The following is a 27,981-nucleotide window of genomic DNA, read 5'->3' as shown; positions in this document are numbered from 1 at the left end:
TATAATCACTCAACTCATTTATTACTAATTAAGCATCCTATCTCTCTCACTCTCTGACATCTCTCTCTTTAAACATCTCTCTGTAATGCTCCTTAACGAGTGTCGGCGGTCAACAGTTGAGTCTGGCGCTATCACTCTAGCCGGAGGTAGGTACGGTAATATTCTATCAGATCTTTTCAACCCATTTCTCTTTCCTATTCATTCTCTCTCTCCGCCCTTTTCTCCAACTGGTTACCACCATCTCCGCCGATACCCCATATTTTTTAGTCAGATAAAAAGTGATTCCTCTATCGAAATTGGTGATCCAGAAATGACCAAGCAACAATGGTAACCCAGATCTATTTTCCAAAGGCCTTCCGGTGAAGCTCTGGAGGAAATACCCCAAAACTAGGGTTTTTTGACAGATCGTAACATACATTTTTGGTAGCCAAATATATTTTTTGACGTTCAAGTTTAGGGCCGATATCAGTCGTAGGTAAAGGCGGTGGCAGCAACATTCTGGCGACCTATTTCTCCACCAACTTGCTGGAATCCGATGAAAAGATCATGAAAACATCCTCACTTCATCCTCTCATAGGATCAGGTGCACTAGTTTTATCTCTTCTAGTTTATCTGGTCTAGGTTCCTAATTAATTAAAGGCAGATACGTCTTGTGTCTTTGATACATATTTTTCAGTCCTTTCTCTCTTGATTTCTTGTTGTTTATCTTGACTGTTTTTGTGGATTATCAGTTCCTATTTCTCTATTACAGAGTAGGAGTTAGTTGAGACTAGTATATCTATTTACTGTGTGGTATGTCTTGGTATTCTTTGCTTGTGTTGAGGTTACTTTCTAAAGGTGAACAGAGTTATTCTGACTTGTATAGTTCTTGTTATTGATTGTTGTTTGTCAAACTTTTGTTATAATTTATTGTTTTTATGGTCCTGGGCATACGTGGTTGTTTCTTGATTTTTTCCTGTAGAGTTTTCTCATTGTTACCTTTGTGTCTTTTTAGCATTTCCTATTTCATTTTTAGCCCAACCTATTTGCTCATTTTTTTCTCGATCCTTTTGAGTAGTGATTTTGGTGGAAAATGGTAAAGTAGGGTCATGTTCTAGATCGGGGTTGGGTTTGGGGTAGAGATTAGGGTATAGGGTGAGGACAGGGTTTAGGTCTGGGAATGGGTTAGGGGTGTGTCTAGGATCGAGTTAGGGGTTGCGAGTTAGGGGTAGTTGGGTTAGGTGGGCTGAGGGAGATTCCAAGTTGAGAATTGGGTCTTGGAGCATAGGGACTCTTCAAGGTAAGTCCATAGAGCTCGTGAAGATTCTTAGGAAAGGGAGGATTAGTATAGCTTGTGACCAGAAAACTAAATGGGTAGTCTCTAAGGCGAGGGATGTGGACAGGTATAAGTTGTGATACTCGAGTATCATGAGGCATAAGAATAGAGTAGGTATCTTAGTAGATGAAGAGCTTAAGGGGCATGTTGTGGAGTTTAAGCGGTTAACTATAGGTTGATTTTGATTAGATTGGTCATTGGAGGGTCTACTTTGATTGTTATTAGTGCCTACGCTCCACAAGCAGGACTGGATGAGGAGGAGAAGAGGAACTTTTATGAGGGTGTGGATGAGGTGGTCAAAGGAGTTCTAAGCACGGAGATGATGCTTTTCGTTGGAGGGGATTTAAATAGGCATATTTTGTCTTTATCGAGATGTTATGAAGATGTGCATGAAGGTTTTGATTTTGGGGAACGAAATGAATGAGGAGCTTCTCTTTTTTATTTTCCTAGGACTTTTGGGTTGTGAGTGGTAAATTCTAGCTTTCTAAAGATGGAGGAGCACCTTATTACTTTTTGAAGTTTGGTGGCCAAGACACGAATAGACTTTTTGCTAATTAGGAAGGGTGAAAGAGAGATTTGTAGAGACTATAAAGTCTTACCTACGGAGAATCTTACGAATCAACATAAGTTGTTGGTGATGGACTTAGTAATCAGTAGGGACAGAAAAAAGAGAAGAGTGGAGGATAGGCTCAGAATTAAGTAGGGTAACTTGATTTTGGCTAGTTCTTTATAAATTGGGGAGAAGTTAATAACTAGGGGGCTTGGGAGAGTAGAGGGGATGTGGATAGTATGTAGAAAACGACTGCCCGTTGCATTAGAGAGACCACTAGAGAGGTGTTGGGTATCTCGAAAGGCTGATCTGGAAAGTACCGGGGGGACTGCTGGTGAAACAAAGAAGTTAAAAGGAAAATGGAGATTAAGAAGGTGGCTTACGCTAAGTTGTTTAAGAGCAAGGATAATGACGAGAGGAAGGCGAATAGGGAGGAGTACAAGGTAGCCAGAAGAGAGGCTAAGTTAGCGGTTACAATGGCTAATCAAATAGTTTTTTAGAGCTTGTATGAATCTTTAGAGAAGAAAAGCGGGGATAAGAAGTTGTATAGGCTTGCCAAGGCTAGGGAGAGAAGGGCTCGTGACCTTAACCAAGTGAAGTGCATCAAGGGGAAGGATGGTACAGTGTTGGTTAAGGATACCCTCATTAACAAGAAGTGGTAGTTCTATTTCCATAAACATTTGAACGACGAGGGGTACAAAGGTTTCGTGCTAGGGGACTTGGAGAACTATGAGAGATGCAAAGATTAAGGGTATTGTAGGCGTACTCACCCGAAAAAAGAAAGAAAATATTTAATGTGCATTACATGATAAGTGAATGTGGATGTGCAGGGCTGGGTGGGTACGCTTTTGAGTTTCTCTATACAATAAACAAATTCTCGTATTTTATCTTCTTCTCAGGGTCTTGAATTTTCCACCCACTCAAATCATTTTCTTACTAAATTATTTTCTCTATTTTTAGATGTTGTTTTCGGTAATTCCCCTCCACTCTCCTCTCACAAAATATCATTAGCTTTTTTAGAAGTACATCTTTGAATTTCTTATGGTTTTCTTTCTTTTATCCCATTTTCATTTTGTAACTAACTAGCTATAATTTTTTATATAGATCTGGCTATTCGACCTTAAGACTTATTAGTATTGCGAATATGGATGCGTATGGTTGGGGGGAGGTGGAAAGAGATTAAACTTTTGAAAATCCTAAGCAAAAAAGTTCACAAAATTACTTGCTAGTATTTTTATCTTCTCTAGTATAAGCCAATCGTACTCATCCTAAGACAGAAAGAAAATTTTTAATATGTATTAGAAGCTAAGTGAATATGGATGTGCACGGTGGGTAAGTACGCCTTTGAGTTTCTCTTTATAATAATCAAAATCTACTCATTTTCTTCATCTCAGGATCTTTAATTTTCCACCTACTCAAATAATTATCTTACTAAGCTATTTTCTTCATTTTTAGATGTTGTTTTTGCTAAGGCCCCTCCACTCCCCTCACAAAATATAATTAGGTTCTCCTATAGGCACAACTTTGAATTTCTTAAGTTTTCTTTTTTACTTCTATCCCATTTTCGTTTGGTAACTAACTAGATATTATTTTTTATATAGATCTGACTATTGGACCTTAAGACTTATTAGTATCGCGAATTTAGATGTGTGTGATTTGGGGAGGGGGGGGGGGGGGGTCAGGAATTAAGCTTTTGAAAATCCTAAGCAAAAAGGTACACAAAATTAATTGATATTATTTTTATCTTCTCCAGTATATACAATACTCACCCTAAAACTGAAAGAAAATATTTAATGTGCATTATATACTAAATGAATGTGGATGTGCAAAATGGGTAGGTACGCCTTTGAGTTTCTCTTTATAATAAATAAATTCTTGTCATTTTTCTTCATATTTGGGTCTTGAATTTTTCACCAACTCAAATCATTTTTCTACTAAGCTATTTTCTCTATTTTTAGATGTTGTTGTTTTCACTAAGGCTCCTCCACTCCCCTCTCACAAAATATCATTAGATTTTTCAATAAGTACATCTTTGAATTTCTTAATCTTTGTTACTTCTATCCCATTTTCATTTTGTAACTAACTACATATAACATTTTATATCAATTTGACTATTTGATCTAAAGACTTATTAGTATCGCTAGTATGGATGTGTGTGGTAGGGGGAGGGGGGAGAAGGGATTAAAGTTTTGAATATCCTAAGTATAAAGGTACCCGAAATTACTTAATATTATTTTTATCTTCTCTAGTATATGTCAATCGTACTCACCCTAAAATAGAAAGAAAATACTTTATATGCATTACCTGCTAAGTGAATGTAGATGTGCAGGATGGGTAGCTACCCTTTTGAGTTTCTTTAAATAATAAACAAATTTCCGTCATTTTTTTTCATCTCAGATCTTGAATTTTCTACCCACTCAAATCATCTTCTTACTAAGCTATTTTCTTCATTTTTAGATGTTGTTTTTGCTAAGACCCCTCCACTCCCTTCTCACAAAATATCATTTACTTTTTATATAAGTACATCTTTGAATTTCTTATGTGTTTCTTACTGCTATCCAATTTTTATTTTGTAACTAACTAAATATAATTTCTTTTTATATAGATCTGAAATGGATGATAACATGAGGGTTTAGGCGCGGTTATAAGAAATTGTGGCATTTGTAGACCTAGTGACATTGTAGCCCGTAATTTAGTATCTGAGTCTCTAAATTTGAAAATCATATGATCAATACTTTTGACAACATCAAATTTAAAGACTCAGACTGAATTAGGGGTTACAACGTTACTAGATCTATCAAGGCCACAATTTATTATAACCACTCCTAAACACTTATTGTTATCATCCATTTAAGATCCATATAATAATTATATCTAGTTAATTACAAAATCAAAATGGGATAGAATTAAGAAAATCTTAAGAAATTCAAAGATGTACGTAAAAAAAAAGTTAATGATATTTTGTGAGAGGAGAGTAGACGGGCCTTAGCTAAAACAACATCTAAAAATATAGAAAATAGCTTAGTAAGAAATAATTTTAGTGGGTGGAAATCAAGACCCTAAGTTGAAGAAAAATGACGAGAATTTGTTTCTTATATAGAGAAACTCAAAAATGTACCTGCCCATTCACATTTACATAGCATGTTATGCACAATAAATATTTTTTTTCTATTTTAATTTGAGTACGATTAACATATAATAGAGAATATAAAGATAACATCAAGTGATTTCGTATACCTTTTTGCTTAGGATTTTCTAAAGTTTAATCCCTTCTCTCCACCCCCACCCCCTCTATCACACCCCTTTTTTGACCAAGAAGATATTTATTTTGAAGTTTGAAAAAAGTTTTTATTATTAAACTGATAAAAAATAAAAATTTTATTTCAAAAAAGATTCATTTTACGATTAACTCAGAGTCTCCACTTGACATAAATCGGGTGTGTCATCTCACCTTTGAAAATCCTTTTTCAAAATGATTTGACTTTAAAACTGATCCGCGAACAGAGATTCCGGATAAGGAATTTTGTTGACCGAAAGGAAGGTGTTAGGCATCCCTCGGACCCATGGTTCGATCACGGTCACTTTATGAAGTATATCAGCTAGTATGAAACTTTACCAGATGTCTCGGGCCTTGATCACTAACCTCCTTTGCATACATAATACGTCAGGGTATTCCTCGATGAATAAGTACAAATGACATCAGGGCATTCCCCGACTAAATGATTACACTTTCAGTTTGCGATAAAGTAAAAAGAACCATTTACACTCACATTCAAACATTCAACAAAACACCATTCCTAAATTTGCCTACCCGAGCCTACTGGGTAGCCTACTGTTTGCCTATCAATTTCAATCCATCATGATGTTATTGCGTTTAACAACATCAACACTTATTCTGAATTAAATAATCTTCAATGAATCAAAATAACTAACCTTACTCTTCCATCAAAACCAACCCCATCCCGAATTCATTCTCAAAATAATTAATCAATTCTTAGACTACCAATCCATGTTTTCACATTCAAATCTAACATCAACCAACACACAACAAAGATTCAAACATGTCAAACAACAAATTATTCACATTCACGTAGAAATTAAAGGGAGAGAAGATAGAATTAGACCTCAATACCGCTTTCAAAATCGATGTAATATTCCGATTATCCCGGTAGAATCCGCGTCCAATAACCTCAACGGGTACCAATATCTCAACTGCGAGCCAACTCGATCATGAAAATCCCAAAGTATGAGTTGAACAGGAATCCAAAACGTACCCACGAGCACCCGGAACAGGAATCGTGATAAAACCCAAAACCGTATGAGAGAACTTCGCGGAAATCGAATCAAACAGGCCGAATTCGATGAGGAATTGGCTTTTGGTTCTTGTTTTCTGGCGACGAGAAACAGATTTAAGTCGGCGGTGACGAAAAGTGAATTTTTCCGGCGAGAAATTCGCCGTAAAAATCAACACTGGCTGGATTTCGTTCATCCTCCACGATTTCCCAATATTTCTTTTTTTTTTTCTCGAGTTTTGCTTCTCTCTCAAGCCACCATCCTCACCTTCTCTCTCCGTTCACCCTCACTGGTTTTCTCCGATTGGGTGTGTGATTTTGTGAATGGAATCCAGTGAATAATAAGAAAAATGGAGGTCCCTCTTCTGCGTTGCTATCTGTGAGTATGTATGTCTCGTGTGTGTGAATGTTGTGATCCGTGTGTTCATAGCTCTCTTTGAATTGAAAACAAAAATGGAGCTTCTCCTCAGGTGTGGAATCCGTGAGGTATAGATAATGAGAGTGAATATGTATGTATAGCGTGTCCAATGTGTATATAAATTGGGTGTGTGCAAAGAAGAAAAAGGAAAGGAAAATGGCGTCTTCAACAAAGGCCCTCTATTCTCTGTGTGTAGTATGTGTTCTCTTTGAGAGTGTGGTCAGGTGTACGTATGTATATCTGGAGATGAAGGAATCAATGTATATATGGAAAAATGGAGTGTGAGGATTCCACCGTGTGTTAGTGAATTGAATTCTAAAAATGGAAAGGTCCCCCCCTTCTCTGTATTGTTGTGTTAGTGTCCATCTGTATATCTCTTTTTTGTCTTTTCGTGAATTGGTTAAGAAAAGGGAATCCACGTGAGTGGGGGAAGCCTAGGGGTATTGGGGTAGGGGTGGTGAGGTGGGGGTAAGGGTAGGGGTATGTGAGGTGTAAAAATTAGTTAGGATAAGGGAATATTAAGGATTAGTGATTTAATTTGTTAGAATTTGTTTCCTTATGGGGAAAGTGTAGAATTGGTGAAGATACGTGGTAAAGTGAGCTAAAAATAAATAAATTGGGTTTTGAGAGGGACAAAATTAGGTATCTACACCATCTTGATCCCAAACCACACACATCCATACTAGAAATACTAATAAGTCTTACGGTCTAATAGTCAGATTTATATTAAAAATGGCATAATACATAAACATGCCCTTTGACTTGGCCTCTGATCACATCTATTACCTTCAATTTTGGGTGTCCAAAAGTAGACACTTAAACTTGTATAAAGTTGAACAAGTAGACACATATGTCCTATGTGGCGTTCTACGTGGCCAATTCTTGTCCTACATGGCGTCCTATGTGTATTTTGCCATATAGGACGTGTGTGTCTACTTATTTAACTTTATACAAGTCCCTACTTGTGTAAACCCAAAGTTTGAGGTCATAGATGTGATTTGAGGTCAAGTTAAAGGCATGATTATGTATTGTGCCTATTAAAAATTATATGTAGTTAGTTACAAAATGAAAATCGGATAGAAGTAAGAAAGAGTGAAGATATTCAAAGATGTTCTTGTAAAAAAAGTTAATGATATTTTGTGTGAGGGGAGTGGAAGGGCCTTAGTGAAAACAATATCAAAAATTGAAGAAAATAGCTTAGTAAGAAAATGAATTGAATGGGTGAAAAATGCAAGACCCTTCTTCACAAGGAAAGCTGAGGGTTTCCCAGGAAACCCAATGGTACTTCCTCTTGTCATTGTCCCATCCCCAGAAAAAATCTGCAGTGAGGCTTTGAATTTGTTTGAGGGTAGTTTTGGTAGGAGGGATAGTTGCCAGAGTGTGAATAGGAAGAGATTGTAAGACAGATTTAACAAGAGTAACTCTCCCACCTAAACATCTTGGATTGCCATCCCTTGATCTTAGAAATCAGTTTAGAGACCATTCCAGTGAAGTAGATGATCTTCTGAACTCCAATATATAGAGGGCAACCAAGATAAGTTAGAGGACTTTCTTTATAGCTGAAACCAGTAATGGTTTTGACTCTATCAATGATTTCTTGAGGAGTTTTAGTAGGGATATTGAAGTTTTGTCAGGGCAATGAAATTGGAATTCAAATGTCAGGGCTTAACAGCACCTTCAACAAAGAAATAGTGAACCGCCCTGATCAAGTCGTCAACAAAAATATTCCAATAGTGATAATAAAAAAGACCTGGGAATCAAAAAATTGAAAGGATAGGGGAGTCGCAGCCCCAACCAAAGGAGTGGTTATGTTCACTATGTCCTCCTTATTCCCGACATGCTATGGTGCCCCGGGGATATCTCACAAAGATTTTTGATCTGAACATTCGCATCTACTCTCTCTTAGAGGATGAACCACGCCTTCGCTATCGCAATAATATAGCGATTGAAGAGCTATGGCTCAGCTGCTTTGTGTATTACACTGTATTTCCTGAAGGTGGCATGCTGCAAGAGCGTAGGTGAGTGATAAGCATAGGAGGCATGCCCGAAGAGCAGCGGCAGCAGTGTGGTTCCTGTCGCGTCATTGAGATCTGTAGGTTGGCGGGTCACTCGCTTATCTAGAATGAGCTACTGAGTTAGAGTACAGGCGCGAAGACAAGGAGTTACTTTCTCAGTTAGGCGGGAAAGAGCGAAGCAAGGGCATAGCAGCTTTCACCAGGGAAAGTTCCTATTAGGAATGGCTTCCTTTCAGGTTGTGTTATTACAGACCAGACTGTTTTAACAGGGCAGGGAAGACGGATAACTAATCTTATACAATACAGCTATGATCGGGCAATAGCGCAGATAAGATCAGACTAAATGTGTGAAGGATATGGTTCTGGTTCTCTTCTGTCATGTTCCTTCAATCAAAGAAGAATCCATGCCTAGGGCTAGTGCCAATGCATAGTCAAAGTCTTCCCTGCATGCCCAACATCCACTACTTCTAGTCGAGTGCCTTGCGGCGCCTTTAACAATGATTGAAGGCGATACCGAATAGAATAACTCAAGGGCACTGGCTACTCCATCAACTCAATTTCGTTGGGTAAGTGAGGATGCCATTCATCATAGTTTGAACTTGAAATCTTTCATAGGCTTGTCTCGTTGATTGGCATTCCAATGAAGAAAAATAATGAGAATTTATTTATTATATAGAAAAACTCAAAGGCGTTCCTACCATGCTGCACATCCACATTCACTTATCATGTAATGCACATTAAATATTTCAGCAGCTAGCTTTCTATCGTCATTAGTCAAGTGCGCTAGTTCTTTCTATTTTTGGGTAAATACGATTGACATATATCGGAGAAGATAAAAAGGCATAATACATAAATATGATCCTAAACTTGACACCAAATTAATAATTGACCTTAAACTTTGACAGTGCATAAGTAGGCGCTTTAACTATACAAAACCTGAACAAACAAATACTTCAATCCTACGAGCCAAAATACATGTATACACTCAAAAACCACGCGCATCGGAGTTAGAAGTATAGGGTTTTTTTTGTTCAGCTTTTGTATAGTTAAAGGGCCTACTTATACACTGGCAAAGTTAAAGGCCATAGTTATAATGCATCTTTTTTTTTAGGTGGAAGCATCTGAGTGGATGACTAATTCACGCAGGCACAAGTTAGGTACACGCGTGTAAGTTGCAAAATCAGAGTGTTTATTTGTTCATGTTTTGTATAGTTAAAGGGGTTACTTGTGCACTGTCAAAGTTTAAGGTCAATGTTATAATTTGTTGTCAAGTTTAAGGTCATATTTATGTATTATTAGTATCAAGTAATTTTGTGTATCTTTTTGCTTAGGATTTTCAAAAGTGTAATCCCTTCCCCCCCTCCTCCCCCCCCCCCCCCCCCGCCCCAAACCCAACCACAAACATTCATATTCGGGATACTAATAAGTCTTAACATTGAATAGTCAGATCTAGATAAAAGATTATATCTAGTTATTTAGAAAAATAAAAATGGGATAGAAGTAAGAAAACCTTAAGAAATTCAAAGATGTACTTAAAAAAAAAAAAAACTAGTGATATTTTTAAGAGGGGAGTGGAGGGGCTTTAGCGAAAACATCTAAAAATGGAGAAAATAGCTTAGTAAGAAAATGATTTGAGTGGGTGAAAAATTAAAGATCCTAAAATGAAGAAAAATGATGAGAATTTATTTATTATATAGAGAAAATCAAAAGCACACCTACCATCCTGCACATCTACATTCACCTAGCATCTAGTGCACAATAAATATTGTTTTTCTATTTTAGTGTGAGTACGATTGGAATATACAGAAGAAGATAAAAACAGTATAAAAAATTTCATGTATCTATATAAGAAATTATTTCTAGTTAGTTGCAAAATGAAAATGGAATAGATGTAAGAAAACATTTAGAAATTCAAATATGTGCTTATAAAAAAAACTAATGATATTTTGTGAGAGGGGAGTGGAAGGGCCTTAGCGAAAATAGCAATATCTAAAAATGAAGAAAATAGCTTAGTAAGAAAATGATTTGAGTGGGTGAAAAATTCAAGATCCTGAGATTAAGAAAAATGACGAGAATTTGTTTATTATATTGAGAAACTCAAATGTGTACCTACACATCTTGCACATCCACATTCACCTAGCATCTAATGTACATTAAATATTTTCTTTCTATTTTAGGGTGAGTACGATTGATATATACTGAAGAAGATAAAAATAATATAAAGTAATTTCATGTACCGTTTTGCTTAGGATTTTCAAAAATTTAATCCCACCCCACCCCACCCTACCCACCCACCCAACCACACACATCCATACTCACGTTACTAATAAGTCTTAAGGTCCAATAGTACTCTATCTGTTATACATTAACCCCAAGATTAAAATGAGTATTAAAACAATAGATGATTTATGGTTGGTGGTAAATGGAAGGTACTTTGTTCTCAAGTAGCCTCCTTCCTAACAAGTTTGGCTTAAAGAATCAAAAATAAAATTATAACTCCAAAATATTTAAACCGATTAATTCAATATTGTTTGAATTAGTCTCACAGTCATATATAATATAATCATTCAGTGTCCTCCTTTATGCTTCCCTCAAAATTACTATCCCCTTGTTCGTCTCTTAATTCAATAGCTGTCATGCTAAGAATAAGGGGTTTTAAGAAGAATCCAAACTTTGTTTTAATTGGTTTTCAACTCTTTCATCTTCGCCATGATATGATATGTAAGAAAATAAAAAGATACACTAATTAAATGTATATAACATATTAGAAGTAAATAATTTTATAATCTTAAATATGCATGTCCAGTAATTCTTGTAAAAACATTTTATTAAAAGAAAAAGGACAACTCCAAATTTTAAAAAATTGAGAACTAGAAGTATCAATTTAAGTCGGTATTTGGTCATAGGTTTGATTTAAACTTTAAAAAAAAACATTGGAGTTAAAAAATGACATTTAAAATTTTAAATTGTATTTGAACATGTATTTCATTTGAATTTTTGTTGATCGAAAAAAAAAACAATGTGATTGACCCATTCTTTAAACCGTAGAAAAACTAACAAAAAAAATAAATTCCAATGAATAACTAAACAACATTTTTGTTAAAATGCAGCAAATACACCTCTCAAATCTCTTGCAAATTCTACATGATTGGAGTGTTGCTTGAGAAGATATAAAGAGAGCGGAAATTTTATTGAATAGAGTTAGTCACAATGAGATCATTAGATGAGATATTTATGGAATAACTCACATGACCTTCTAGAATCTTCCTAACTAACTCTCCAACAACTTGAGCTGCCACTAGCCAATAATTAACAACTAGGTTGTAACGCACCGCATTTTTGAGCTAGAAATTGAATCATCATTCTACATGTGTAATCTCTAATTCCATGGTTTATGTTTAGATTGATGCGTCATGATCTCTCGCCTAGTATATGAAGTTACTATGAGGTGAAAAATGTTCATAGAAATGGCCTAAAGCAAAGTTAAGCTAGGAATCTCTCATTCATCCAAAATTGGATATTAGATTATACAAGGGTCTACTTGGAACATGTATAACTTTTGATACACAGAGAATTTTGCAACTCAAGACCCACCAAATTGTAGATAATTTAAGTAGCTTTTCAACGATATCAATTTTGCCAAAATCCAATAACCGAGCGAAAAGTTATGACATTTTCTGTGTGAGGCAGTAAATCGACGCGATCATGACGCGTCGCGTTGAAACAAAACCAGACGTGAATCTAAGGTTGTTTTACGCATTATTTCAGTTTCTAATGGGTCTAGGGGTACTGTGGTCATTTTCCCTAACCAAAAATTCGTCTATAACATAGAATGTCTACCCCAAGAAGCCAAAATTGCTTATTTTCACTTTTCCTCTCAAAATAAAAAATCCTAACTCCTCCCCCAAAGATTCAAGAACTCATTCGCCAAAGATCATGAAGTCAAGCCTTTAAGTTTAAGATTTCCAAGAAACGGATCAAGATCTAGGTTCCATCCTTTAACTTAAGTAATCTAAGGTACGTGAGATTTTCCTAAATCTACTTGGGCATAAGAAAATTGTTCAACAATATTTAAGTATGGTTTAATCATGAATTTTGAAGGGGTTTTAAAATTTATAATACAATGGTGCTTTATGAATGTTTTAATGACACTATTGTTTTGGCCTTGAGGCCTTTTCCCCAAATTGAATTGTACTCGTACATATATGTTTTGAGAGTATGAATCATATATAATCCCTCTCTTGTTATGATATTCCTCATTTTTCATATGATATGGATTGTTTCGAATGTATCTTGAAAAAGCATTATATGAGTGTGTCTTGATTAATGTTATGACTTAAAAATGATTTTGAATTCAAAAGAGAGGGTTGCTCATGTTGATAAATGTTGAATATATATATATATATATATATATATAATGAAAGAGTTGCATGATTTTTTTAAAAAAAAAACCATGACCACCACATGTCTAATGAAAGAATGAGAATCTTTGCATAGTTTTGACTTGTATTTCTAAACATGAAATCTCTTATACTACTTGCATGTTTGGGTGGTCTGAATTGTGTTTTAATGAAAGAATCATGCATGATACATTATGGCTCAGAAATATGACTTGCAAGTCTTGGTGTGACGACACCAACTTAGATAATTCCATGGTAATTTAGAACAGAACAGAAAGCATGATTACAATCAGATTTTGAAACTTAGAATGATGCATGTTTAGAAATGGTTAAAATTGGGCATAAAGAGATGTTAGATGGTTCTCCGAAGAAGGCACGAGTTCAGATAACTTATTTGCCAAAATCGAGTTTGGCCGATACGGGTTATTACATCCTCTAGAGGGATTTTATGCTGGCCTAGTGCCCTATGGCGTATCAGACTCAAACACTCCAACCCTTGCAGCAAACTCGAGTTGGGGGATTTCCTGCCGAGTCAATGGTGGATTCCATACAGCCCGTGGAATATCAAACTTATAGAGGCGTGCCACCTAACTCAAAAGTAATACAAAGATTAGAAACTGTATTAACAAGAATGTTTTTTGATTATCAAAGAAGTGCCCATGTGTTTTGAACCATATCATGCATGATGTTTTACGACCTTCTCAAACCAACTATCTTATTTATATAAAAGCATTATTTTGGATTGCTCTGCGTACCAGTACATCTGTATTGACCCTCCTATATTTTAGGATTTTGAGACATAGTCCTGGGGTCCCGTTAAGCAGTAGATTGATTTGTTAGAAGTTGTTGTTGGTGATCCTTCTCTAATTTGAAAGGCCGGATTTTTAGATTTTATTGTTTCTTTCTTTTATGGTCTACAGGGGGCTTTGTCCCAGTTTTGTTTCAGACTTAAGATAGTTATTGTAATGTTAGAGATTTTGCAGACGGTTGTCACATGTTTAGAATATTTAGAATTTCCATTTTTAAATTGTTCAAGCTTATGAGATTGACCATGGTTCCGTCTTGTATTATTTTCCACAAATTTTCTTATATTATATGAATATTATGCATGATTATTAGATTTAGAAGAGCGCTCTGGCCTTCACAATTTTGGGAAGCTCGTTACGGCTAGAGCCCTAATTCGGATCGTGACAAACTTGGTATTAGAGCATTATTCATGGTCCCAGGGTGTCTGTGAAATTATGTCTAATAGAGTCTTGATTATGGGTGTGTTGTGCACCATACTTATAATCAGGAGGCTACCGGGAATTTAGGAGTTGTTTCCCATTCTTTCATACTCTAGTTCATGCTATAGAGTCGTCCATAAGAAATTTATCCAATTTTATTCCTCATTCCAATTTCATAGGTCATGCCTCATTATCGATGGGATACAATTCTAAAAGTCTAGCTCCTCCAGCGTTGTGGTTCTCTCAGATTGAGTTGTCCAAAATGTTATGGATTTTGCACAAGGACTTGAGAGGAGTCCATGAGTGCTTTAAAGTGTGTTTATTTAAGCATATACCCCTATCTGCATTAGTCATGCGGTTAACTCTGAGATGTAGAGTGTATCCAATCCCCTGTAATAAAATTCTTGTTAGGGATGTCATGTATAAGAGTAATGATGTGTAGTAGAATATTGAAACTATATTTCCACCCTAGTAGTAGTGTATGTTAAAGTGTCCTGGCCTATTAGTAGTGAGATGGCCCAGAAGTTGGTGACATATAGTCACAAAGTTAGCAGTCAGTAAGGGTGACATTTGTGTAAATAAATAGTTTTAGTCATATATTTGTGGATTGAGGAGTGGGTTGCAATTATATAGTGATAAACTAATATGGTATAATGATAGACTAATATGCGGCAATAATTGTAGACTGTATGGTAGTCTGTGAAAAAGATACAGGATATGATTATTATTTATTTAGAATAGGGAAGGATCACAGAATGGATGGTCATTATGGTTGTAAAAATCATCTATAGGCTGTGAATGGAAAGGGGTAGATTAGTTAATAAGCTGTAAGTAGAGACTCATTAGTGTTTATTAAATTTTGAAGATCATTGTGATGTACGATTAGGTAAGTAAGTATGATGTGAGAAATTGGAATATGTTAATAAGATTCAAATAGGTTATATTGTAAGATTAAAATCGACTAATTCAATAATGTGACTTTAACCCCCCCCCCCCCCCCCCCCCTTGATGGTCCTTTTCTTTAAGTAGTAGTAAACTAGCACTATGTGAGAATGTAGGTAGTGGAATTTGAGGTGTAGTAGTAATGTCATGGAGGGGGTGTGATGGTAGGTAGTAGCTAGGCGAAATGTAGTATTATGGGTTGGTTTCCCAATTTGATGGACTAGTATAGCATGTGGCATGCTTCTTTGGTGGTACATGATTGATGCAAGACTATAGACTTGAACTTGAGGTGTGAAGTGTGGTGGCAAGAATAATAGCTTAAGATTAATGATGCATGTTTTGTGGAGTAATTAGCAGGCTTGATGCGATGTGCGAAATAGCCTAGGTTGATGATTTATAAAATTTTAAGTGATAATCGTGAGGTATATGTATACATGAGAACTAGCGTTAAAATAATAAATTATGGTTAAATTGTTAAGGGGATAAGAACGCGAGTATATATGAATAAGTTGACCTCAGGTGAGAAAGTTTTATGTGTATAAGTGTTTTGTGTACCTAGATTTAGTTCTTGAATTTTGTAGTATAGAGAAATCTGGGAAGTTGTTGTATGGTACTCTTTAGAGTTGAATTGAGGAAAATTAGGTAGGCAATGTGAGCCTTGGGTAAGGTTTTACAAATTTTTGTTAAGTTGCAAGTTGTATGATTTTAGGGGTAATGCAAGTATTCTAAGGAATTGAAGATAGAGTTTTAAGTATTTAGAAGCATGGATGTCTATGCCCATGAAAATGTTAGTCGTAAGTTGATGACTTTGGGGATTATGAGAAATTACAACTAGTGTCCCTGGAGGGGGTGTCTTAGAAAGGATTTTGTATCTTTATATTTTTATTAAGAAGAGTTTGTGTTCATATGTATATTGATACTCCACTTTGTGATAGGGAGTGTGGATGCGTACACTCATGAGAGTGGGAATTGTAGAGTGATGGCTATAGAGGTTAGCAAAAGTTAAGAGTAGCATTTTTTTCGAAAAGCAAGGCCTTTTGAGTGTAGTTCATCAGGGAGAGTTTAGAGTTGAAGTTTATGGTGATGTCTCGTTTGCGTTGAGGTTGTGGCTACAGATTTTGATGTGAGGTTATGTCTACAAGTCTAGGGGTATGACTTTGATCTAAGGGGGAGATGGGGAGTTAAGTGAGTTCCCGAATATTCTCAGTGTGGTAAGTTGCGGGAAGGAACTATGATGAACCTAATTCTACTCAAGCATAATCCTCCTACTTCAATTTAGGAGATATCCTGCTAATGTCTTACATCATCTATTCAATTCATGCCTATGGTTCGAGCTCCTTATGGACTTTGGTTTATGACCTAACCTCCAAACTAGAAGCAATTATGTCTCTCAGTAATCCAGTCTTTCATGTATTCAGGCCATATGTTATGTTCTTTGTGGTCCATGAAAATATATGTCTCTCTGCATGCTAGGTCCTAAGAAAATATGTTTCTGTATGTCACCGATTCATCCTATGTCGGGTTTAGCCATAGTGTTAAAGTTTATGCAAACTTATGAAAAAATCCCAGTTCCTTAAACGAGGAGTAATCGCTTCAAGGGAAAATCTTTGTCTTAGTTGTAATATAACACCCCATAGTATTCTCTACTTATACCACTCTTGGTTGCATGTATGGAGAGCTGGAATTTTTTCTAAGCATTAGAAGACTTCGCCATATTTTGAGCTTTTAACTTTCATGATTTTCAAATTGATCTTTCTGGACCCGAGCAATAGATTTTTGAGTTGATTCATGTTAAGGAGCGTAAAGGGGTTGTTCCGAGAAAGTTGTGGATTCTTCGGACCATGTTTGAGATGTGTTGAGTGAGCAAACTAGTGGATCGATGCGATATCGATGCGCCGCATCAGTAATCGCATTGACCAAACCAATGTCTCGACGCGATCTCGACATGTCGTATCGCTAAATGTGTCGGGTGCCCAGTTTATCTTACTGATTTCTGAGTCTAGGAGGGTAATTCAGTCTCTTTCCCTCATTTTATCTTGATATGTATAGCAATGTTTCTCACTGTTGTCTATCCTAAGATTTCATGCAGTATTGTGTCTTCCGAATGGCTCTTTACTTATAATCCAGAGACTTGTTATATGAAGCACTTCTTGTTTATTCTATTGTATATTCATTTCATGTTCCTCCTTGAGTAGTGCAATAAGTATAAGTTATGGTCTAATAGTGTTACTTCCATTGATGACATTTATGCTCAGGTCCCTTAATGACCCTCTATATGATAGTATGATGTTGGATGTGGAAGCGTGCTGATGTGTTAGATAGGGGAGTAGATGTTCTTGAAAGTGAAAAAAAATTGATGTGAATTCTCGTGCTAAGGTTTTAAGTGAAAGGGAAAGGAAGGAGATGAACTTTTTTTGTGTGAAATAGCTAAGAAGGGGATGGACTTTTATTATAATAAATAGTTGGGAATGAGATATATGGTGAAAATCTTTGTGAATGGAATAGAATTTAATGGTCTTAGTGGGGGGAATTCATGAAGTGGGTGTAGTAATGATAGGCTTGAATGTTGTGATTGATGAAAACTCAACCCAAGTACTATGTGGTTAGTATTCCTTGAATTAAAACCCGAGAGTGTTTGACGATAGTGATGAGGTGAGGTAATGTTCTTAATGGGGTGTAAAGTATAGGGTCCTATAGTTTAAGTTATCACTTTTTAACTCCGAGTTAGGCTTCAACATAGTAGTACTAAGTAGTAGGACTCAAATTATTGTGTCTAGATGGGTGATTGGAGAATTGTAAGTTGGCCAGTGTGAAGTATGCTATTTATTGTTTGGGGTGTAGGCGATTAGTTCCTTTAAGTTTAAGTTTATTCGGCGGTACTTTGTAAGGTAGAGAATGCTTCTAATCCTATCTTCCGCGAAATATTATTTCAGTATTAGTACCAATATCAATCAATCTATGATCATCAAATAAACCCCTGCCTTGGGTTGTGATGATTATGATTCATATAACTGATGTGCAAGATCATCCCTATGTAAAGTCTCATTATCCCATGTTTCATGCTTTCACGTTTCACTCAGGGTTACCAAGAAAATCGTTTGATGCCTTTGTATGTTTTGTTGAGTAAAATTATTCAATGCGAGATTAAGTTCTTTATTCTACACTTTTAGATCCTCAAAAGTCCCTACCTATCATTTGGGGACGAATGATCCTAAGGGGGAGATAATGTAATGCCCCGCATTTTTGAGCTAGAAATTGAATCATCTTTCTACATGTGTAAGCACTAATTCCATGGTTTATGTTTAGATTCATGTGTCATGATCTCTCACCTAGTAGATAAAGTGACTATGAGGTGAAAAATGTTCATAGAAATGGCCTAAAGCAAAGTTAAGCTAAGAATCTCTCATTCATCCAAAATTGGATATTAGATTCTACAATGGTCTACTTGGAACGTGTATAACTTTTGATACACATATAATTTTGCAGCTCAAGACACACCCAATTGTAGATAATTTAAGTAGCTTTCCAACGATACCAATTTTGTCAAAATCCGATAACCGAGCAAAAACTTATGGCATTTTCCGTGTGAGGCAGTAAGCTGACGCAATCATGATGCGTCACGTCGAGAATGCGTCGACACGAAACCAGAAGCGAATCTAAGGCTGTTTTATGCATTTTTTTAGTTTTTAATGTGTCTAGGGGCACCGTCGTCATTTTCCCTCATCCAAAATCCATCTATAACAGAGAATCTCTACACCAAGAAGCCAAAATTGCTTATTTTCACTTTTCCTCTCAAAATAAAAAACCCTAACTCCTCCCCCAAAGATTCAAGAACTCATTCCCCAAAGATCAAGAAGTCAAGCCTTAAAGTTCAAGATTTTCAAGAAACGGATCAAGATCTAGGTTCCATCCTTCAACCTAAGTAATCTAAGGTACGTGGGGTTTTCCTAAAACTACTTGGGCATAAGAAAATTGTTCAACAATATTTAAATATGGTGAAATCATGAATTTCGAAGGGGTTTTAGAATTTATATTACAATATTGCTTTATGAATGTTTTAATGGCACTATTGTTTTGGCCTTGAGGCCTTTTTGTCAAATTAAATTGTACTCGTATATATATATATGTATGAAAATTGGGTTTGAATATTTAATTGAGAGCATGAATCATATAGAATCCCTATCTTGTTATGATTTTTCCTATTTTTCATATGATATGGATTGTTTCGAGTGCATCTTGAAAAGTATGATACGAATGTCTTGATTAATGTTATTACTTGAATATGATTTTCAATTCAAAAGAGAGGGTTGTTCATGTTGATAAATGTTGAAAATATATATAATGAAAGAGTTGCATGGTTTGTCAAAAAAAAATACATGACCACCACATGTTTGATGAAAGAATGAGAATCTTTGCATAGTTTTGACTTGTGTTTCGGAACATGAAATCTCTTGTACTACTTGCATGTTTGTGTGGTCTGAATTGTGTTTTAATGAAAGAATCATGCATGATACATTATAGCTCAGAAATATGACTTGCAAGTCTTGGTGTGACGACACCAACTCAGATAATTCCATGGTAATTCAGAACAGAACAGAACAGAATGCATGTTTGCAATCAGATTTCAGATTTTGAAACTTAGAATGATGCATGTTTAAAAATGGTTAAAATTGTACATAAAGAGACGTTAGGTGGTTCCCTGAAGAAGGCACGAGTTCTGATAACTCATTTCCCAAAACCTTATTTTGTCGATACGGGTTATTACATCCCCTAGAGGGATTTTACGCTGGCTTAGTGCAATGTGGCGTATCAGACTCAGACACTCCAACCCTTGTGGAAAACTCAGGTTGAGGGCTTCCCCGCCAAGTCAATGGCGAATTCCATATAGCCCGTGGAATATTAGACTATTAGGGGCATGCCACCTAACTCAGAAGTAACACAAAGATCAGAAACTGCATTGAAAAGAATGTTTTATGATTATCAAAGAAGTGCCCCATGTGTTTTGAACCATATCATGCATGATGTTTTACGACCTGCTCTCAACTATCTTATTTATTCAAAAGCATTATTTTGGATTGCTCAACGTACCAGTACATCTGTATTGACCACCTATATTTCAAGATTTTGAGACATGGTCCTGGGTCCTGTTAAGCAGTAGATTGACTTGTCAGAAGTTGCAGTTAGTGAGCCTTCTCTAATTTGGATGGCCAAATTTTCAGATTTCATTGTTTCTTTCTTTTATGGTCTACTGGGGCCTTGTCCCAATTTTTTTTTAGACTTAAGATGGTTATTGTAATGTTAGAGATTTCGCAAACGGTTGTCACAAGTTTAGAATATTCAGAATTTCCCTTTTTAAATTGTTCAAGTTTATGTGATTGACCATGGTTCCATCTTGTATTGTTTTCCATGAATTTTCTTATATTACATGAATATTATGCATGATTACCAGATTGAGAAGGGGGCCCGAGCCTTTATGGTTCAGGATGCTCATTACGCTTAGGGCCCCGGCTCGGGTTTGACATAGCTACTTTCGACTAACTTAATATTATAGGCAATAGAACATTAAAATGCATATTTGATCATTGTAACAGTGCAACTAGCTAACTCTTTGCATCTTAACACGCCCCCTCAAGTTGTAGGGTGCAAAATGTTAAGCACACCAAGCATGCCTAGGAGGTGTAGGTATTGGTATTGACTCAGACTTTTAGTAAGAATATCTGCAATTTGGTGATTTGTTGGAACATAAATAGGCTACACTAGCCCTTGTTTGATCTTGTATCTAATGAAGTGGCAATCGATCTCAATATAATTTGTCCTATCAAGATAAATGGGATTAGCTGCAAGCTGAATAGTTGACTTGCTATCACTAAATACTGTAATTGGTTTTTTGATAGGCACTACCAATTCTGAAAATAAACCTTCCAACCAAATGATTTCTGCCAAGGCTAAAGCCATGATTCTGTATTTTACTTTAGTTGAACTCCTGGAGATAGTCTGTTGCTTCTTTGATTTCCAGGATATTAATGAGTCACCAAAATAAACCACATAACTAATAATGGACCTCTTTGTGTTAGGATAAGCAGCCCAATAAGAATCACACCAACATATCAACTCTACAGCAGGTTGAACTTTGAGCCAGATACCTTGACCTATAGTTCCTTTTAAGCATCTTACTATCTTGTTTGATGTTTCCATATGTGATCTCTTAGAATGTTGCATGAACTGACTCAGAGTTTGTACAACATAACTAATATCTAGTTATAGTTGCATACATCAGTTTCCAAATCAACCTTTTGTAAGAAGTGACATCCTTGAGAATAATGCCTCCAGTAACACTTGCTGCCTTGTCCACCTTAATTGAGGTCAACTTAGCATTAGTTTCCAGTGGGGTAGGGCTGGCTTTGCACCAACAAGACCTGTGCTTGCAATAAGCTCCAATATATACTTTCTTTGGTTCAAGATTACACCATATTAGGATCTTAACACTTCAATGCCTAGAAAATACTTGAGCTCCCTAAATCCTTGAGTTTGAATTGCTAATGTATTATTTTCTTTGCATCATTGATCATATCAACATTGTCACCAATAATGATAAGGTCATCCACATATACTAGTATCATAAGAATCCCCTTATCCCTTTTTATGGTGAAAAGTGAGTAATCATAAGAACTCTGAGTGAAGCCTGCATGAAGCAGGGTTGCAGTAAGCTTGATGTTCTATTCTCTTAAGGCTTTCTTAAGTCCATACAATGACTTAATTAATTTGCATACCTTGTGTTGTCCAACTACCTTGAAACCATCTGGCATCTTGATGTAGATTTCTTCATTTAAAGCATCCTGTAGAAATGCATTATAGACATCTATCTGATATATGTACCACCCCTTGGAGACTGCCAATGCAATGACATACCTAACAGTAGTCATCTTAGCAACTGGAGAAAAAGTATCAAGGTAATCCAATCCCTCTTGTTGACTATACCTCTTAGTCACCAACCTTGCCTTTAACCTTTCAAATTCACCATTAGCCTTGTATTTAATTTTATACACCCATCTTGATTCTACGATATTTTTTTCTTAAGGTACATCAACAACTTCCTAAGTATGGTTATCTTTAAGAGCCTTGATTTCTTGCTTCATAGCTTCAATCTATCTCTCATCTTGAACAGCTTGAGTGTAAGACTGAGGTTCAACTAAGGCTAAAAAGATAGATACAAAACATTGATAACTAGGAGTGGTACTAGCATATGACAAGTAGTTTGCCAGGGGGTATCTAGTTCCCTTCCTTGTTCCTAGTGAGGTATAATCCATCATCCAAGTAGGTTGCTTACATACTCTACATGATCTCCTATGAGCCACTTCTATAGGTAATGAGAATGATGCACAAACATCTAATGAAGTAGGAAGATCCTCCACTGACATACTAGTTGTAGCCTCTGCAGGAGGCTCACTAATATCTGGTGGCTCAGAAACTAGATCAAAAAAATTTGATGTTTCTAAGGGATCTGCATATACATCTATATGTAAATCAGTAATAACACTTGGCTTGAGATAATCAGTAGGTGAGTCTGAATTTATTCTGTCTTAAAAAGGAAAAGAGTCTTCTTGGAACACAACATCCCTAGTGATATCTTGTTACTAAGCACATCCATCAGCAAATATCTCTTTTGAGAGGATGAATATCCCATCAGTACTGAAGTCCTTGCTCTGTCTAAAAATTTATCACCTTTTGGGACCATTGAAGCATAACACTTGCAACCAATAACCCTCAAGTGTGTCAAAGATGGAACCTTACTAAACATTACTTCACAAGGACTCTTACCACAAATAGGTAAAGAAGGTAATCTATTAATGAGATATACTCCAGCTTTCACATTTAATCCCCAGTATCTAATAGGAATTTGAGATTGAAATCTAATTGCTTTTGCTACATTTAATATTTTCCTATGTTTCCTTTCAAATACTTTGATGTAGTATTCCTAGATACTGAAACAAGCCATTACACTGAGAATTAAGAAATTCCCTTCTATTATCTGATCTATGAACTTTTATCTGAGCACCAAATTGGTTCTGAGTCACAATCAAGAAGTTTTTAATAGCTCATTCAGACTTTAATTGAAACAAATGAATCCAAGTATATTTGTTATGATCATCTATAACAGTTAATAAGTAGTATTTCTTATCAAAAGTTGGAACTTTATGAGGTCCCCAAAGGTCCATATGGACAACATCAAAACACTTTGTGTCTCTAGAATCACTGTTAGGAAATGCTAGTCTAGTTGTTTTAGCTAATAGACATACATGACTTGCAGTTGTCTTTTGATTATCATTACCTTCCAATCTACATACATTTTTTAGGATGTACAATCCTCTCTTCTCCTTACCAATTCCATTTACCTTGCCACTGTGATAGTCCTAAAATATGCAAAAATCAAGATAGAATGAAACAAAACATGAAAGTTGTTTAGTCATCTTGGTTACTGACAACAAGTTAAGCTTGAAGTCAGGGAAAAATCACACATCTCTCACAAATTCATCCCTAAGTACTTGTGCTTCCCCTGTGATATATCTGGCTTAGCTCTAGCAAGTAGATTCACATTATCTCTCTATATATGTACTATTTTGTGGCAATATAAAAACATGTGTTTATGTGATGCAACATGGTGTGTTGCACCAGAGTCTACTACCCACTCATGTGAATTAACATATGATGATAAGCAAGTAACTATACCTGACATATCAGCTTGCTTAGAATTTAGTGTATCTTTGTTTAGTAATGCTATTATCTTTTTGTATTTCTCCTATGAGAAACCATGTCCCTTGGCTATCACAACACTATTAATGTCTTTACTTCCTTGGCTATTTAATTGAGCTCCTAAACTTGATTCTTCATTTGACTGATTTCCAGTGATATTGTGAGTTGAAAAACAATTTGTAGGCTGACCTATAATTTGATGTCCACCATACCTTCCATGAGCTTGATTGATATGAAAGGATTGATATGGCCCTCTAAAGTTACCATTGAAATTTCCATTATTTTTATACTTCCAATCAAAGGGATACCCTATCAACTTATAATAGGTTTCTCTTGTGTGTCCAGTGAGATTGCAATAGTCACACTTCTTCCCCTTGAAACCTCGACTTCCATAACCAGTAACTAAAATACAAGTAGGCTTTTGAATCTCATATTCCACTATCATTGCATATGCTTGGTTTAAGGTAGGTGTAACTCCCTTCATTAAGATCTATATCTTGGTCCGATCATAGGAATCATTTAGTCTACTTAGGAACTGGATTAATTTTAATTAGTATAGGTGATCTGCATACTCTTTAGACTTGATTAAATTACATGATGGAGCTAGAACTACAACATCATACTCACTCCATAAGTTATTCAACTTAGTAAAATATCTAGAAACTGAATTAGTTCTTTGATGAAGGTGGTTGATCTCTTTGTACAACTGGTAAAGCCTCATACGGTTCACTTTATCAAACCTTTCCTTGAGATCATCCCACACTTCAGATGCATTTGTTGCATACACAATACCACTCGACAATTTAGCACTGACTGAACTCATCAACCATGATAACCCTACTGCACTACTGGTCTCCCACTGCTCATGTAATTCCTCTCTATATGTATCTTTGCTACATGCTCCATTCATAATCCATACTTTCTCTTTCCCAACAATGCAATCTTCATTGATTTGCTCCAGATTCCATAGTTCTCCTGGCCTACCAATTTAATTGGGATCAACACAGCTCCAGCCACATCTAAAGCTCCTAAGAACAGAGGATCACTAGGATCAATCTTTGGTGCCATTGTTGCTTCTCACAAAATGTCTTAGAGTACCTTGAAATATCAACTTCTCAAGGCAAAAAATCTACTAAATCCTTTTGGATTTAACGCAGGAACTCAAACAAAGGAGAAAATAACTCAAAATTTACAGCTTCTTAAGAAAGAACTGTAAGCTCTCTCTTCAACTCACTAAACAACAACTAAAAAAACTATAACAATGGAATATCAATACGATCAATACCTTCCTCCCAATCTTCATGTTCGTCACTCTGATACCATGTTAAAATGCAGTAAATACACCTCTCAAATCTCACACAAATTCTACATGATTGGAGTATTGCTTGAGATGATATAAAGAAAGTGGAAATTTTATTGAATAGAGTTAGTTACAATGAGATCATTAGATGAGATATTTATAGACTCACTCACGTGATCCTCACATGACCTTCTAGAATATTCCTAACTAACTCTCCAACAACTTGAGCTAACTCTCTAACAACTTGAGATGCCACTAGCCATTAATTAACAACTAGCTACTTTCGCCTAACTGACTGTTATAGGCAATAGAACAGTAAAATGCTTATTTGATCAATCTAACAGTGCAACAAGCTAACTCTTTGTATCTTAACAATTTTAAAATATATTTTTGAGTAAAGCATCTAGTACCCCTAAACTATGATCAAATTTGCTACAACACATTTCAACTTCACAAGGATCCTATTACCTCCTAACTCAATTTTAGTGTATTTTTATTACTTTTTTTAGCTGATGTGACACCTTTTTAGCTGACATGACACCTTTGATGCGGGCCCCATTTTTATGTAATAAAGGAGTCATGTCAGCACAAAGGGGTGACAAAAATATGCTAAAATTGAATTCGGGGATAATAGAACCCATTTGAAGTTTGAGTGTGTCGTAGCAACTTTGACCATAATTCGAGGGGGGATGGGATGCTTATCTCTATCTTTTTTCGAAAAATGGATATCCTAAGTACTCTCTATTTCGATTTATGTAATGTAAATCTCTTTATGCTCGATTTCAATCAAATACCACTTTGCTCTTTATTTTACATTATATATATCTTCCACCTTATTTCTTAAACTTCATAGAATGTTAAATTAAGACATATAAAATTGGGAGAAGGAACTAGTGGTTAATTTAGAGAGTCATCTACCTTTTTACAAAGTAAAATCAAAGCTATGGTGTTTACAATGCTATGCCTCCAACACTCTAGTTGGTTTTATTAAGAAAAGAAAAAACTACTGTACTTAACACAAAATTCTGCCCATTTATGCTCCAATTATTTCTCTCACTACATTCCAATAAAATCAAGAAAAGGTAACATGATAAACATGCTGTCTCTCTACATTATGAAATAAATTATTTTAACAAGTTATATCACCTAACAAATTTGAGCCTAAATTCTTGTAAGTCACCACTAATACTACTTATCTTGATCATATATTTAGCAAATATTTTTAGAAAAAGTATAGAGAAAACCATCTGTGGGTTTGATTCATTACATCATCTTGAATAAAAATCATGCTTAGGACAACGTATAGTGAGTTTAATCCTTAAAGAGTATAGTAAACATAACATTTGTCATAAGTATCCAGTTTAAAAATATTTATACATTATGATTACGTCAATTACAAGGTAAATCCCAATGATAACATTACTAATTTGTAATCTGTGAAAAGTTGTAGCTAACCCACTACCACAGATCATAGTTATACAACACTGATAGCGAAAAAAAAATTACACTGTCAGTACATATAACTTAAAAGTAAAACATTGTCATGCATCATGCTTCCTCAATGGCAACGCGCATATGGTTATCTGACGCTTCTTCTTTTATTACTTTTCTCTTCTTCAGCTATCTGATTTAATTTTAGGCAGTGCAATAGTGTTTAGAAACACAAAACGTATGCAGAAATCACATTAAAAATGATACTAATACGATGTACCCTTTTTTTCATGTGTTGCAAGACGTCAAGAATTTCGGAAAATTCAGGTCTTACGCAGGGGTCTTGCTGCCTCCATTTCTCGAGCAATTCTACCAGCGCTGGATGAGTGTTCATGGGAATTGTTGGCCTTAGACCCTATAGTTTTTTGTTAACATATAAATTCAACTAATGTGCATTGATATTTATTGATTGTTATGAAGTGTACTATATGTAGTTTTCTTTTGAAAGTAAAAAAGTACTGTTTTTTACTGCTTAAATTTTCTACAGATTTTGACAACCTCAATGTCCCTGTGCAACCATATATAGTGCACGAGTTATCAAGTACAGGTAAGGTTTGTATACACTCTACGACCCTCCCAGACCCTTCTTTACCAGACCACTAGGTATGTTGTTGTTGTTGAGTTATCAAGTAGAATAGTTGAAAATTGAAGAGGGTGAGATATGTTTGTAGATTGAGAAATATATACCTTCTGGACAACAGTGATTTCAGCTTGTAATGGGGCCAAGAACTCGTAAGGAAGATGATATGTTAACATCGACAAAAACGATTATTGACACTGAAAATTTATAAATCCAAGAAAATGCTGATGAGGAAACAAAAATGACATAAATTAGTTAGAGTACTAGGTTACAGGGTGAAATAATGATCTTAGGCAACATGAAAATGCTAGTAAGATACACATGAAAGTATTTTCCACAAATATATATCAGTGTTCTTTATCTTCCCTATGAATTTATGAATGATTGAGATGGAAAAATCAAGACATAACATTATCTTTCCTGTTAACAGCTCCCACAGTACAATTCCAAAACTGAAAACACCGGCTTTTCGATCATAGGGTCTATGTCCAATAAACTTTTAAATTATTATCAAACAAAAGAAATAGAAGTCAGGACTCAGGAGGTGTGAACTCCTTGAGACTAATGTTATGTTATGAAAGCAATATAACCATTTCTTCCTCCGTTTCAGTTTGTTTATCTGGTTTTGAATTGGCACGGAGTTTAAAATAGTAAAGAAGACTTTTAAATCTTGTAGTCTTAAATTAAAGATATGTTGAACA

The 27,981-nt window shown here is 35.6% G+C and overlaps 1 protein-coding gene across 2 annotated transcripts; it reads left to right on the top strand.

Moving 5' to 3' along the window:
• On the top strand, positions 1 to 27,849 carry LOC107850834. 2 transcript variants are annotated; one of them, XM_047401191.1, is made up of 3 exons: positions 1 to 146; positions 458 to 583; positions 26,943 to 27,849. In XM_047401191.1, exons 1-3 carry the CDS (start codon positions 86 to 88, stop codon positions 27,050 to 27,052), a joined length of 297 nt encoding a protein of 98 aa, XP_047257147.1. In that variant the 5' UTR covers positions 1 to 85; the 3' UTR covers positions 27,053 to 27,849. The 2 variants fall into 2 exon arrangements, with proteins under 2 accessions (XP_047257147.1, XP_047257146.1); XM_047401190.1 differs by having other exon boundaries at positions 1 to 155.
• The last annotated feature ends 132 nt before the right edge of the window (positions 27,850 to 27,981 follow it).

Source organism: Capsicum annuum, chromosome 12 (genome assembly GCF_002878395.1).
Source record: "Capsicum annuum cultivar UCD-10X-F1 chromosome 12, UCD10Xv1.1, whole genome shotgun sequence".
Taxonomy (NCBI): Eukaryota; Viridiplantae; Streptophyta; class Magnoliopsida; order Solanales; family Solanaceae; genus Capsicum; species Capsicum annuum.
The sequence above is the reverse complement of the archived record's forward strand: the minus strand, read 5'-3'. Positions and strand labels throughout refer to the sequence as shown.

Coding starts and splice junctions, on each gene's coding strand:
- LOC107850834 (XM_047401190.1), top strand. CDS start 86: ATGCTCCTTAACGAGTGTCGGCGGTCAACAGTTGAGTCTGGCGCTATC. Junction 156..457: donor TCTAGCCGGAGGTAGGTACG/GTAATATTCTAT, acceptor GTTCAAGTTTAG/GGCCGATATCAGTCGTAGGT. Junction 584..26,942: donor TCATCCTCTCATAGGATCAG/GTGCACTAGTTT, acceptor ATGTGTTGCAAG/ACGTCAAGAATTTCGGAAAA.